Source organism: Necator americanus, chromosome II (assembly GCF_031761385.1).
Source record: "Necator americanus strain Aroian chromosome II, whole genome shotgun sequence".
Classification (NCBI taxonomy): domain Eukaryota; kingdom Metazoa; phylum Nematoda; class Chromadorea; order Rhabditida; family Ancylostomatidae; genus Necator; species Necator americanus.
The window spans coordinates 8,567,892-8,581,252 of record NC_087372.1 but is presented as its reverse complement, the minus strand read 5'-3'; the positions used below and the strand labels follow the sequence as shown (position 1 = coordinate 8,581,252).

General features: G+C 41.3%; 1 protein-coding gene across 2 annotated transcripts; it reads right to left on the bottom strand.

Moving 5' to 3' along the window:
- Positions 1 to 2,915: 2,915 nt before the first annotated feature.
- RB195_017180 (uncharacterized protein) lies at positions 2,916 to 13,208 on the bottom strand (the record flags this gene model as incomplete). 2 transcript variants are annotated; one of them, XM_064184066.1, is made up of 13 exons in its annotated part: positions 2,916 to 2,980; positions 3,069 to 3,161; positions 6,658 to 6,742; positions 7,181 to 7,333; positions 7,431 to 7,527; positions 7,580 to 7,683; positions 8,380 to 8,503; positions 9,534 to 9,687; positions 10,341 to 10,466; positions 10,550 to 10,665; positions 12,519 to 12,708; positions 12,766 to 12,877; positions 12,939 to 13,208. In XM_064184066.1, the coding sequence occupies 13 exons, from the start codon at positions 13,206 to 13,208 to the stop codon at positions 2,916 to 2,918; spliced, it is 1,689 nt and encodes a 562-aa protein (XP_064039947.1). The 2 variants fall into 2 exon arrangements, with proteins under 2 accessions (XP_064039947.1, XP_064039948.1); XM_064184067.1 differs by having other exon boundaries at positions 12,939 to 13,181.
- Between the last annotated feature and the right edge of the window lie 153 nt (positions 13,209 to 13,361).

The following is a 13,361-nucleotide window of genomic DNA, read 5'->3' as shown; positions in this document are numbered from 1 at the left end:
TTGGCCTTCCCGGAACAATAATTTATCAGAAAGAATTTTTCAAACTTACTCTCTGTTCTTCGTTAGTAGTTGTCTCAACGGCTATTTTTTTGTCATGGTCATGCTTATAACATGAATGGTCCTGAAATATTCATGCCTGTAATATTAGCTTCTTGGTTCGTCCTTCTTATTCTAAAATACCATCAGTATGAGTATGAGCCTACAACAGAATTCTCAATGGAATTCTTTGATGGAGTAATGTTAGTAACTCTTTTGTCCCACAAATCTAGCTCTGGGCACAGCATTAACACATGCCACAATTGATATTAGGCCATTAAACATGAGACATCTGATATTAAACTGAAAGTTCCGTTCTTTCTCCAGGAAAGAGCGATATATTCAATCAAAATATGCTCCTGAACTAAGCCTTCGTAACGGTAACATGTTAATGCTAGGAGTGGAGAAGTCTCGATAGCAAGTGGCGGTAACATCGCGAAAGGCGTTTTCAACCGCCCGTTGGGAATTGAATATTTTTCTAGCCAAGAAATAGCCCAATAAAGGACGAAGGATAAAGTTTCTGGCGTTAATCAATCCACTTGGGATGCGCCCCCACGTTCACTTCAATTCAGAATCGTTTGAGGTTTTACTAACGTGTATCTGGCCTATACAATGACTTGCTGTAGCTAGCCGATGTGTCAAGTCAGTGTTTTTATTCTCCCAGACAAGTCTGGTACCAATTTATCCACACCGGAAGGATGAAAGGTTTGGTGAGCATTAGGGCGGATTCGAACCTCCGATCGATCGTGACGGAAGCGGAACTTTTAACAGCTACACTACACCCGCCCTAAATAGTCCAACACCTAAAAGAAATGAAAATCACTTGTTACAAGATGTGGAAATGCGGCGGATAACGGAACGTTCTAAGTCCAGATCCTGTAGTTCGGCAAAAGTTATTCGTGCGTCTTGTATCTCTGTTGGTGTTAGTTAAACTTGTGCGAAATCCGAAAAAAATTCATTTACCAAAATTCAATCCAAATAATTCGATACTTTTGGAACAGTAGCCTCAATCTGCTTATCCACGCAGAGATGTAGATGTATCTGCATTCATATCATCAATATTCACCTGAGTCTCAGGTGCTCCACGTTGTTCAATTAAGTCGTCAGTTCGAAATTTCTCAAATTGGCCGTCGTGCTATACTTTAACCACATTCTTGCCAAACACATGAGTGATATTCTGAGTCCTCTTCTCTGCACTATTTTTGCGAAATTCAAAGAAAAAACCAATTCGTGATTTATCCATTGACCTTTCAAAATCTAATATACTTAAAAAACCTTTAAAAAACTTTCCAAAACATGCGTTTGCCATCCTGATTCTAACCAATTTCACTTACTTTCACAGCAACAAGAAACAAGCCAAAAAAACTGTCTTAGTGAAATATTACATAATTAAAAATTAAGATTAATTAATTAAATAATTAATTAAAGAATTAAAAATTATTAAGAAATTAATACAATTACAATTATTACAATTATTAATTATTACATATAAATTAAAACTTGGTACTTGGAGCGATCGGGCATTCCATACCCAATGACCTAATGTTATCCATCCTCGTAGGACGAAAAGCCTCGATATAACTACTCCTATTCCTTCGTGCCGTCCAAGTTTTTTTTTGCATCTAGAGTGAGAGAATGAAGGGGTAGGGAAACGTCTGTAAACAAGCCAGGATAAAGAAAAATGCAAGAACTGTTAAGAGACTTTAAATTGAAGAGTTCAAATATTCTGAAGAGGAAAAAGTGCCTTCTTAGTTATATGGTTTTTTTTTATTTTGAAGGTTAAGGGGTACGTTTGAAATGAGGTGGACTTGAAAGACGTAAGTTAACAAAAGTCTGAATAGATAGATGTTCTGCTTTGCTTTGTTTTTTTTTTTCTGTTCTGGTTGTTTTAGGTAGTTTTGCTAAGAGGATGAAGTCTTTTAAGCGAGTGTGAGAGAAAGGCTAAGAATCAAGATCCTCCTGTTTCGTCTGTCGAGCACACTACTCGTTTTATCTCTTATAGACGATAGCATCTGAGTTGAAATCCACTGAGCGCTGATCATACAAGCTACAGCAGGGGGGAAACGACATGAAGCACCGACAGCAACGACATGCGTAAGCGACGGCGCTCGATTCGGTGCGGTGGAGGAAGCGACTTGAATCGAGATGGCATCTTCACGAACTTCAGCGGAGATAGTCCTAGCAAGGGTCCTACCACGATCCAAAGCGCTTCGGTAACTGCACCGCTTCGAGAGCATCCGCGTACGCAATTGTAACTGATTTCCGTTATTTTGACCCTTTTACTCATATGCTTTTCGCAATAATAAAAAACAAGAGAGGAATTTGAAAACGACACAGAAAATCTTCCGTGCGCTTGACTGTAAGTTTTCTATTTTTTTAATGGCACCTACCATGTGTGTCATATGGAGCCCGCTGATCTGGATCCATGCAGAAAAGAAAATGTTAGTTTTAGGAACGTTTCTACGTTTACACACTCAAATTCAGTTTTGATATGGCAGCATTTTGGGAAGCGTACATTTTTGCTCTACATAGTGACACCAAAGCCAATGAAAATCGGCATCAACAACAAAAAAACACTCAGGAGGAATGAGTACTACCTGAAAAGTGTATTATATATTCAGGAAAATAGAGGCCATAATGAGGTCGTGACGCTATCTCAGAAATAACCCTCGCATTCCCTCTTTACGCTTATTGAATGACAAAAAAAAACATTGAAATTTAACAAAGGATTTATTGGAAACATTGACTGAGAACACGTAACGAAAAAAGGACATTTACAAAATCTAAACAAAAATCGTCCTTAACAACAGCGATTAGCAGTTGAAATGCTTGTTCTCATAAATTTTGATGAATATTTCTTAGAAGAGAAAGAAGAAGAATCATTTGTGGTACTCATTATCGTCCACCACAACAAAAAACTTTTGCCAGAACGCAGTGAATTCAACTGAAAATAGTACTACATCAGTTCGTACGGATGTGGTCTCAGCAGCAGTGAATGCATAGAACTGCAGCATCAAAGGATAAGAACTCACACATCGCCTTCCTGATAACACGAGGCAGCTTACCAATCCCAATAAATATAACATAAATAGGGACAGCCGAGAAGAGAATAGCAAGTCCAATAGCTGAAAATTGTCAATCAGAAATTTCTTTGCTTTGGCAGTGTCTTGGAAGGAAATGGGTGAAGGAACCACGTTAAAATCAGTTCTCTAGAGCTCAGAGCTAGCTTTAAAGAATTGGTTTTAACGTACTTCCTTCACCAAGCTTTATAGCGTTGGAAGTTACACACGTGATCCATTCGCTGCCCTGAGCTCCGTACGTGTGTCCCCTACAGTGCCTGCACCTCACATGAGTTAATTCAAGCGGTGATAGTGAGGAAAACTTTGGTTGTGCTTCAAGGTCCCAGAGAGAACAACTCATTTGGGTTCTCAATCAATTTACCACGTAGTTTCATCATTCATTGAAATCTATTTCTGTCTTTCACAAAAGTTTACGGGACCTATTTAGACTGCTAGAACGAAAAATAACTAGAATTACTCGAATGACAATGTTTACGTGCGACGCTTACATGGAAAAGAATGTTGAAGATCTGATGATCAATCCAAAAAGATCAAGTGTCACATCACATTACTCAACGTTTACGGATAAGAAAGTATGTGTCAACATTGCCTTTAAATATATTATTCACTTACGCTCTAACACCTAGCTATGAAGAAGAAGCCGAAGCTTTCTATACGAATTTAGAAAGCTTTTACAGAGAGTTCACTTCTTCTACAATGCCGCTGACTTTGATTTAAGCGCTGAAATTGGTATGCAGAACCTGCCGTAACGAAATGACGACGTCATCGTCAGTGAAATGTTTTGTCTGAGATACGTTGTTGTTGTACCAAACTTCTTGACGGAGCTTCAGAAGAAACATCTCTTCCAAGGGAGATTCTTCTCCTCATGGAAAGGAGAGAAAGCCGCGAAGTTCATATAACGATGTCTCAGCAACATCATTAACCAAGAATACTTAGCTTTGTGAGCCGACTTATCAGGATATACAAGAATAGACAACATTGATGATAGATAGGATCGGTTGCAAGAACACTTGTATGCAGAAAGCTGAGAGTTCTAAAGCCACCACAAAGCCACCTGTCTCCAGAAATTCTTGAGAGTCAAGGTGCAGCCAGGTGCAGCCACAGCTCACCGTCAGAGTTGGTGAAGATTTACAGAGTGGCGATGCAAGGCTTCTAAGGCGACCTTGATGTCGAAAATGGCAAGGTTATTCACGACTTCTGCTCGAATTTATTCTACAGGGAGGTCTATTTGCCTCTTCACCATGTGAAGGAGCTAGATATGTTATTCCAACAGTCACTTTACAACTCTCAAAGTTCGTGAGCGAAAAATGACTGTATGACTTATAAAATGACTTTACGACTAGAGTTTATAAGAGCAATATAAAAGTACCGAGCATGTTACGAACAAGATCAGCAATACCCAGCTCCGTCTTCACCTTAGTCATGTTATCGCTTTTCCTGATTTGACTTATGCTCCAGGACTCCAATTCACGCAAAAGAGAGAGAAAAAATCCGAAGTTCATGGAATCCTACATAAACGATCAATGACTGTAAACGTCGCTGTGTTTGCTAAGGAAAGTAAAGCGAAATTGGCCGAACATATGTGTTTCAACCGGTACAGAGCGATATGATATCACTTTACATGAAAAACATTGCAGGAAGACAGCCGGCCAGCTGCTCAGACATTATTTCACGAAGTCATACGAAGAAAAATTTGATGTTCTTTAAATTTTTCTTGCGAATTAGAAGGGGTTGAGCAGCTCCATTATGGCAACGAATAGAAATTTTATTGTGACCTACAATTCGAGCGATTCAGAAGAAAACAGGAGCACAGGTGATGTCTCCCCGCACTTCTCATCTTAAGAAAACATCATCATCTTACCTTGCAGCTCCTTACAGAAGAACATGTTTATGAACAGTTCTCATCAAACGTGTTTTGTTTGCCAACGCATTGCTTATTCGGTGGGGCCCAACATTTTAGTCCATTGAACGGTAATTGATATAATGATAGCGCCGTCAATGTGCTTAGATAATTTTTCAAAAGGCGTCATCTCATGAACGTCTCATGTCTCTCTGGTATGGTATGGATTTTCGTTGGAGTATAACTATATCGGGTGGTAGATTATGTATATAACCAGTCTGAATGTCCGGCTAAAGCCAGACTTCAGACTTTCTGCGATTTTAGCTTTGCTCCCCTTCACTGATCAATGGAAGTTCATAGTAGTGACATTTTCTGTAAAATCAGAATTCTCTTTTTCTAGCAACGTTTTCTTCTTTCTTTTTTTACTATAAATAAAGGCAAAAGGCATAGTCTTCTTTCTGACGCGTCAGCTCTACATTCTGAGATATTCGAACTTTAGCTTCAAACACTCCTTTGGTTTCTATATAATATAGACGCAATTCTAAAGCATTACTCGAAGTATCGGTGTACTTCCTGTTTTCCCAAACAGCTATCAAAGAATGATGTTTTAACATAAAATGACGTAAACAGCATCATCGTACTGATAAAGATAAGTTCCACATCAGATCATGTAAACCGTTGGGTACTATTTAAGCAGCCGTTTGTGTGGGTGTTTCCACTTTTTGAAGAAGGCATGGCACCAAGTTGAGGAAAACGTGCAAGGAAATAGATAAGTGGAGGAATCATAGAGGTGCACTGCAACACGTGCAGTGGCCATGAATATGGAACGGTTTCTGGCAGGTATTTGGCGTTAGGTATCTGGCGCCTGTGGACCAATCTGACACCCGTGGACCCGTCACACCCCCTTCTATAGGTATCTGGCACCGGCGCACCAATCTGACGCCGGTGGACCAGTCGCACCCCCTTCTATAGGTATCTGGCGCTTGTGGACCAATCTGACGCCGGTGGACAAGTCGCACCCCCTTCTATAAGTATCTGGCGCCGGTGGACCCGTCTCACCTAATTCTATAGATATCTGGCGCCGGTAGACCCACCCGTCACACCCCATATTATAGCTTTCTGGCTTCGAGGCAACAATTCGACGCCGGTGGACCCGTCGCACCCGCCCCTCCCCCTCCCCATACACACACACGTGACACAATAATTATTATATCATGATAGTGGTTCCGCTCATCTCTCCCTCCATCAAAGTGGACAAAGCGCTAGGGAACGCTGTTATATATGACGTTTTCTGTTGTAACACGACACCCTCGCGCCCCGCCCACGCCTGCGATTCGTCGAAAATCCATTCGGACGCCCTGATGGATAATTCATCCTATTCGACAATTCGCAGGCGGCGCACAAGGGTGGCGCGCTGCAATAGAGGACGTCGTAGCAAACAACGTTTTGGAGCCGTCTGTTTACAGTGATGGAGGGGGAGATGAGCGAGATCCCACCCGTTTTTGCGACCTACCTTCTTCTCGAAATCAAACCAACGAACAACCAAAGCTAATCGTATCGACAACGACATCGCGAAACCCTAACCGAATTATGGAAGGTGCATCTCATGTGGTTTATCCACCATAGGTGCGACGCTTAGTTTATTGCATCGCTTCGGTGAGGATGACGTCGAGATACGCAAGACTCGAGATCGATTATTACCTGTGTCCATAGGTGAGCCGAATATGGGGAGAATAACGATGCAAGATGAACCCATCACAAATACAATTGGGATAATCAGATTTACCTGTAAACAACATTAATAGAGGATTTGAATAAAAATGCTGAATAACTAATGTTTTTAGATGTCAGTTTTTGATGGTATCACCCCACGAATCTGAGGTGGTACGGATTTCAGCTGTATTCGTATACGGGATAGTAGATTATGGAGAGGGTGGTGACTCCGTCCATTTCTTCTTAATTGCCGTAAAAAACGCCCCGGAAGATGCGGCCCATGCACAAGGCTGCCGCGCTCCAATCGAACTTCTTGTAGAAAACAGCGCACCGGAACGCCCGAAGCCGTATCTTCCGGGCCGTTTTTGCGGCAATTAGGAAGAAGTGGACCGAATCACTCCCTCTTCATAATCTACTATTCGGAATACGAATACTCTACCTGAAATCAGTACCACTTCAGATTCGTGGGGTGATGCTTTTAATGATACACTAAAGGGCTGCTTCAACTGACCTTAACCGGTCTTGGTGCGTCAGGATATTTGCACCGAAGTCTTAGCATCGCTATTGCCACCGTAGTGATTGCTAGCCAGGCTGTTATTTGGCTAGCATTAATAAGTACGTAAAGATTGCTGGACATAAAAAGATAACCGATAGATACAACACACTAAAAAAAAGAAATATAGCAAAATATCCTTTGTACATTCCAGTTGCTTAGGTGTCATATATTTTTTCGTGTGCGTTGCCTTTAAGAATGCACCCACCGTGAAAACCACTGCAGGTATGGGTGTTCGTAGTCTCTTGTTTATCATGGTCAGCAACACCGGCATCTGACCTTCGCGAGCACCGCAGTAGAATAGTCTGAGAGAGAAATGAGAACATTGCTGCCACTGCAGATTGCTTGCTCGCAAACCTTGAGCCTGTCATAAGGGTACCATTTGCTGAGCCAATGGTTGAGACTGCCACACATAACGGAATTATAAATGCAAGTCTACCGTACACTCTTTCAGCGAATAACTGTAAGAGGAAATTTTTGCATTACATGGTGTAGCTAGATAGAAATGTACAATGATAAAAGCACAAGTGGAGGGGATTGAGGGGTTTAAGGGGAGGGGGAACTGTCCCATCTTTATTTAGAAAGTGTAAAGAACAGAATAAGCGTTGTTGTCGACGATGTAGTGCAGCTTTTAATTTTAATATTGGTTTGCGTTAATAATGTAATAATGCGTTTTTTTTTTTTCCTAGAGTTATCAGCCAACGAATCTGAGGTGGTACGGATTTCAAGTGGAGTATCCGTATACGGGATTGTAGATTATGGAGGTGGGTGATTCCGTTCATTTCTCCCTGTATCAGTGGAAACAGACAACCCCGGAACGCTGTTTCTTACGACGTCCTCGATTGCAGCGCGTCACCCTTGTGCCGCCCGCCATCTGCGATTCGCTCGAATGGGTTTCCGACGAATCGCAGGCGGGGCGGGGTTGGGCGGAGCGCAAACGTTGCGCATTGCAACATAAGCCGTCATAGGAAATAGTCGTCCGGTTCCACTGGTGCAGGGAGAAACGGACGGAATCACCCCCTATCCATAATTTACGATGTGAAGTATACGAATACTTCACATCAGATTCGTGGGGTGATGCCTTTAACTTTATCCCAACGTTGTAGGTGACGTGTTATGGATTGAAGTTGGAAGTTTACATTCGGTAGATGACTTACCACAGCAACAGCAGGGCTGATAAGCATTTCATCAGGTGACACTACCACATATAAAGCGACGTTGAACAGTGTATAGATTACAGTAACAAGAATACATGAATACATAACCGCAAGTGGCAAATTTCTAAATAAATGCACTATTTTTCATACTACGCTACAAATATGTAGCTTGTAATTTATGGTCGTAATTTTTGACAGAACTGAGCAGATTATTGTAAGCTCGTAAATAGTCTTGGATCAATCTCGTACGTATTTTCGATTTCTATTTTCTTATACTGGATATCTTTACCATCTCTTAAAGCAGAAAAACTTTGAGTATTGTAGGTTCTTTGATTTCGTATTCCCTGGCTCCAAAGCAGTTTTCTGTTATGTTTATTTGGTGAGGCATCTACATTTATCCATATGTCGCAAACATTTTCTGATCATCAACAATGTCCAAGCCTCTACATCACTGCTAGGCGCTTATCTGATAGCAGCCGACCGCTGTATTGTAACATTTCTAGTGATTCCATCAAAAGCCGGCTAACCAGCAAAGACCAAACTTGTTCTGTTTTTATTTTTCGCATTGTAAATTATTGCTTGTGTTATTAGATAAAATTTAAAGGCATCACCCCACGAATCTGGGATGGTTCGTGTTTCAGGTGGGTTATGCCCATACGGAGTCGTAAATTATGGAGATAAAGATGATTCCGTCCATTTCTTCCCAGTTGCCGTAAAAAACAACGCGGAAGATGCGGCTTCGAGCGTTCCGGCGCGCTCTTTTCTACGAGTTCGATTGGAGCGCGCCGGCCCTGTTCATGCGCCGCATCTTCCGGGCCGTCTTTTACGGGAATTAGGAAGAAACGGACGGAATTACCCTCCTCTCCATAATCTACGACCCCGTATAGGAACTCTCCACCTGAAGTCTCTACCACCCCAGATTCGTGAGGTGATGCCTTTAATCACCAAAGTTTGTGTTTAGGAGTACAATGACTCGCATTACACCATTGTTTGGAACTTTTCATAAATGTTCGCTATACACACCTTCTCCTTTGTTCTTATCCTTTGTTCTCTTTATTTCTCTTTACTTTTCAAAGTTGCTATCAGTAATACTCTGTTTGAAAATCAGAAACTTAGCTTCATATGAATATTGTAATAATAATAAATGGACGAACTTCTTAGGATTAATAAGTTCTTCGGTAATGAAGTTCAGGTAGGTCCATCCTTGATAGGCAAACAATCCCGAATAGAATCCAACCGATGCTTGATATAGATTCCGAAAATTTCCTTCAAAAATATGTTCGAACGATTCTCTGTATTTTGGTCCACCTGAAATGTCGTTTCCGGTATATCCTATAAATAATTCAACCGGCAAGAACTAGTGTTTATTTTTGCTAAATAAAGATATCTGCTATACTGAGGTAGGATCGTTGCAAGAAAATTGCATTCGGTTTAAGCGACATATTCGCTAGCACCTATGTAGGTACTAAAATTGTCACTACTGTAATTTTTGTTCGGTTACGGGGTCGCATTATGACCATTCGGGTCATGCCATGGAATCGCTTGAGCATCCGCTTTTGGTTTACGTTACAAATTACGAGGCAACTTGACTATTAACCGTGCAATCCGCAGATTGACCAAAAATCTTAGTTCACGGTTATCTTTCTTACAAATTACAGTTTTACCTTCCTGCTAATGATTACCACCGCAACAATATTATTGTAGCGTACCCCAAGCACAAGGAGGCCGCGGTCCCATCGCGCAAGTGTCTTCATTTCATGCGAAACAAAACCACCACAGCGAGATGTGCCAGGAAGGCCAGTTGAATTTTTGATCCGATTGTAACCCAGATCGAGCGAATATTATCCGGTAGTTGTAATACCAAACCTAATACCAACGGAACAAAACTCACAGCAAAATAAAAAGTTCTTTCGCACCGCACAAATTAGTTGAAAAACAGCTGAAAAACTCAAAATCCTAACCAAAGATTGCGTAATAGGCTCCAGTGACGATAACCATTATGAGAGCAACTACTTTGGCATATGTAGTCCAGTCCTGTACCAAGGTTGCAACTTTTACAGACCAGCAATTGATAGCACCCAAGATAACTGGAAGTTTGCTTTTGATTTGATGAGGATTTGTTTAGAAAACCATTAAAAGCGAGGATATAATCAATGATGCAATCACGAACCTATCAGCAACCCTGCAATAATTTCCGTACTATATTCCGGTGGATTACATGTAGGGTAAATAGGACGTAAGAGGTAGAGAGCAAATGTTAAAGCAACTATAGTGATAGCGCACGGCCTAAAATAAGAACAATTTATAATAATACATGATTTCAGTTGTTTGTAATAGAACTAGTTTCAATAGAAATAATTTAGCATTAAAAAAGCTTCCATAAGTAATTCAATCAAATCGATTAGTCTGCGGTGATAGACTGCGGTGCGTCACATGTTGTAACATGTTCTAACTGGTTTAGTAGATATCAGAAAGTACGTTACAAGTATACATCAGGCTTACCTTTAGGGTAAGAAGCAAGTATGAGCATGTTAGAACATGTAAACTTGCAAGAAAGTCATTTTCTGAGGTTGCGAAACTTCCGCAAGGTGCGAATTTCATACCCTTATCTGCTGTGACCTTTTCAACTTCGACGTCCACTTCCCTTCTCATCATCTGAGAGAAGATCGACATGTCATTGCAGATGTTCTCCCTTCCGAGGTACTACATGCTACCATGTCGGTAAGGAATTGTAAGCATTCGATTCTGACTGTTGTCTTAAGTTCTTTGTAAGAGTGATCCTTAACAGACTCCAGAAAAAACTGTATGATGAAAAACAACCATGCGAGGAAGGAAGGTCTCGAGAAGGATCCAGCATTGTTGCTCTATTCACAGTGTTTCGAAACTCATCGAGGTTTTGCCAGAGCGCAAGACGTCGCTTTGTCTCACTTTCATCGACTTGAAGAAAGCCTTCGATATAGCTGAGATCGAAGCAGTCATGGAGGCCTTGGACAACCAAATCGTTCCTACTCAATTCATAAAGATACTTTATGGTTTGTATAGCAACTTCACTACCAAAATTTCCCCATTCTACAATGATGTCATAGTCGACGACAGAGGATTGGTCCGACAGAGTGACACAATTCCACCTAAAATATTCAACGCCACTCTCGAGAATGCAATACGAAAGCTGAAATGGAAATAGAAGTGAAGGTTGATGGTCGGGAGCTACACCATCGGCGCTTTGCTGATGACATAGTACTGATAACATCTACATAAAAAAAAAAGCGAAACAAAACGAATGCATCTCAGATCCCCATCGACAGAACGAATATATCCGAACGTAACAACTACTTTCATCTGGGTCGGAAAATGAACCTAGGTAACCGTATAAGAGGATCGAGGATGTAACGAAGAAGACCAAGAACCTGCTCCGTGATCACCTCTCTAACACCACCGTATCTCCTACTTTGACCCATGCTTCAGAAACCAATGCACTTTGAAATCAGAAAGAAAGCGCGGCGAGCGTCATTGAATGCGCAATCGAAGGAGTGGTGCTAAGAGCATCCCACTTCACGCAACCGAGAGAAGAAATTCGAAGTTCTCCCCTACGTCCTCCTCGATCGAAGAAGCCCCTGAAAAAACAACTAAGATGAGACGGGTGGTACACAGATGATGACGACAAAGCTTGAGACTAGAAGGACTGAAACTTGAGGGATTCCCATGCGATATTAAACGTACAGAAACAGAAATATCACCAACGACCAAGTAGTCAGAATTCTTCGCAAATTTCTTCCAAAAAATTGATGTTTTTGCCTTCGCTAAGGGAGAGACCAGGGACCAACTCTCGGGACAAATGGAGGAATTACTGGCGCCCGCTCTATAAATTCGAAGAACAGCGGGAGTCAAGGTGATCAAATTTCGAAGCAGTAGTCACATACACCTGCTGGTAGGATATATAGCAACTTTTCAAGGGCTTTCTTAGAGTTCTGCAGCGTTATGAGTCTTGTTAGGAATCAGCTGTCACCAGAAATGCAGCTGCGATAGTATGAGTCAGTTGTGAATATCGAGGCAAATCTAGGTTTGCTTAGTTTTTATTGTATGCGTCACTTTGCCAGCTCTTTTCACGAATCTTTCCAGATTTTCCAGAAAGCAAGTACCTCACTACTATACTCTCGATCCAAAGCCTCAAAAAAGCTAAGAATGGACCGAATGCTGCCATCATATATGCATAATCGCCGCCAGACTTTGTAATCATAGTTCCAAGTTCAGCATAAATATAAGCACCCATTCCACACCATATTCCACATAAAATCCACATAGCCAACGAAGCACCGACAGAACCAGCAGCTAGAACAGATGTAGTTCTTTCTCAGAGTTCTTCTAGCCAGTGAAACTTATTTGAACCTTCTTGGATTCCTGTTGGGCTGACAAATATTCCCGATCCGATAATGCAACCAACGATCATCGTAACGCAGTTGGTCAACGTGAGTGTTCGTTTGAGGCCTTTTCCAGTATCCTAAATGTCTTTGCTTTCTTAATGTATTTAACGACTGAAGAAACTACTTGGAATCATTCACCTTTTCATCGGCGTCCCCAAAGAGTTGATCTCTTTTCTTGTCCGAAGGAGCCAATGATTTATCTTCTCTTTTTTCTCGCCTACTTTTATCACTTTTTTCCTTGTCTGCGTCACTTTCCCCGCTTCTGTCGACACTCTCTTTTAGTGAAGAGCTACGCTTTTTAACATCTTCCCTGGAGTCTTTATCCTCATCGTCACTTAGCAGAGACTTAAGCGTTATATGTTCTCCTCCTTTTCGTAACATGTCTCTCTCTTTCCTTGATTCATCCATCTGGAATCAACCATTGCTTGCAAGTAATTGATCTACGGTTTTTTTTCACAAAGGTTACCTTGGGTCAGTTTAGTTGGGTTGTGATTCCTGCTAAGTGCTGTCGAACTGCTCCAAAGGTGTAGAATTGAGAGAATAAGAATCACTTCTGGGAAA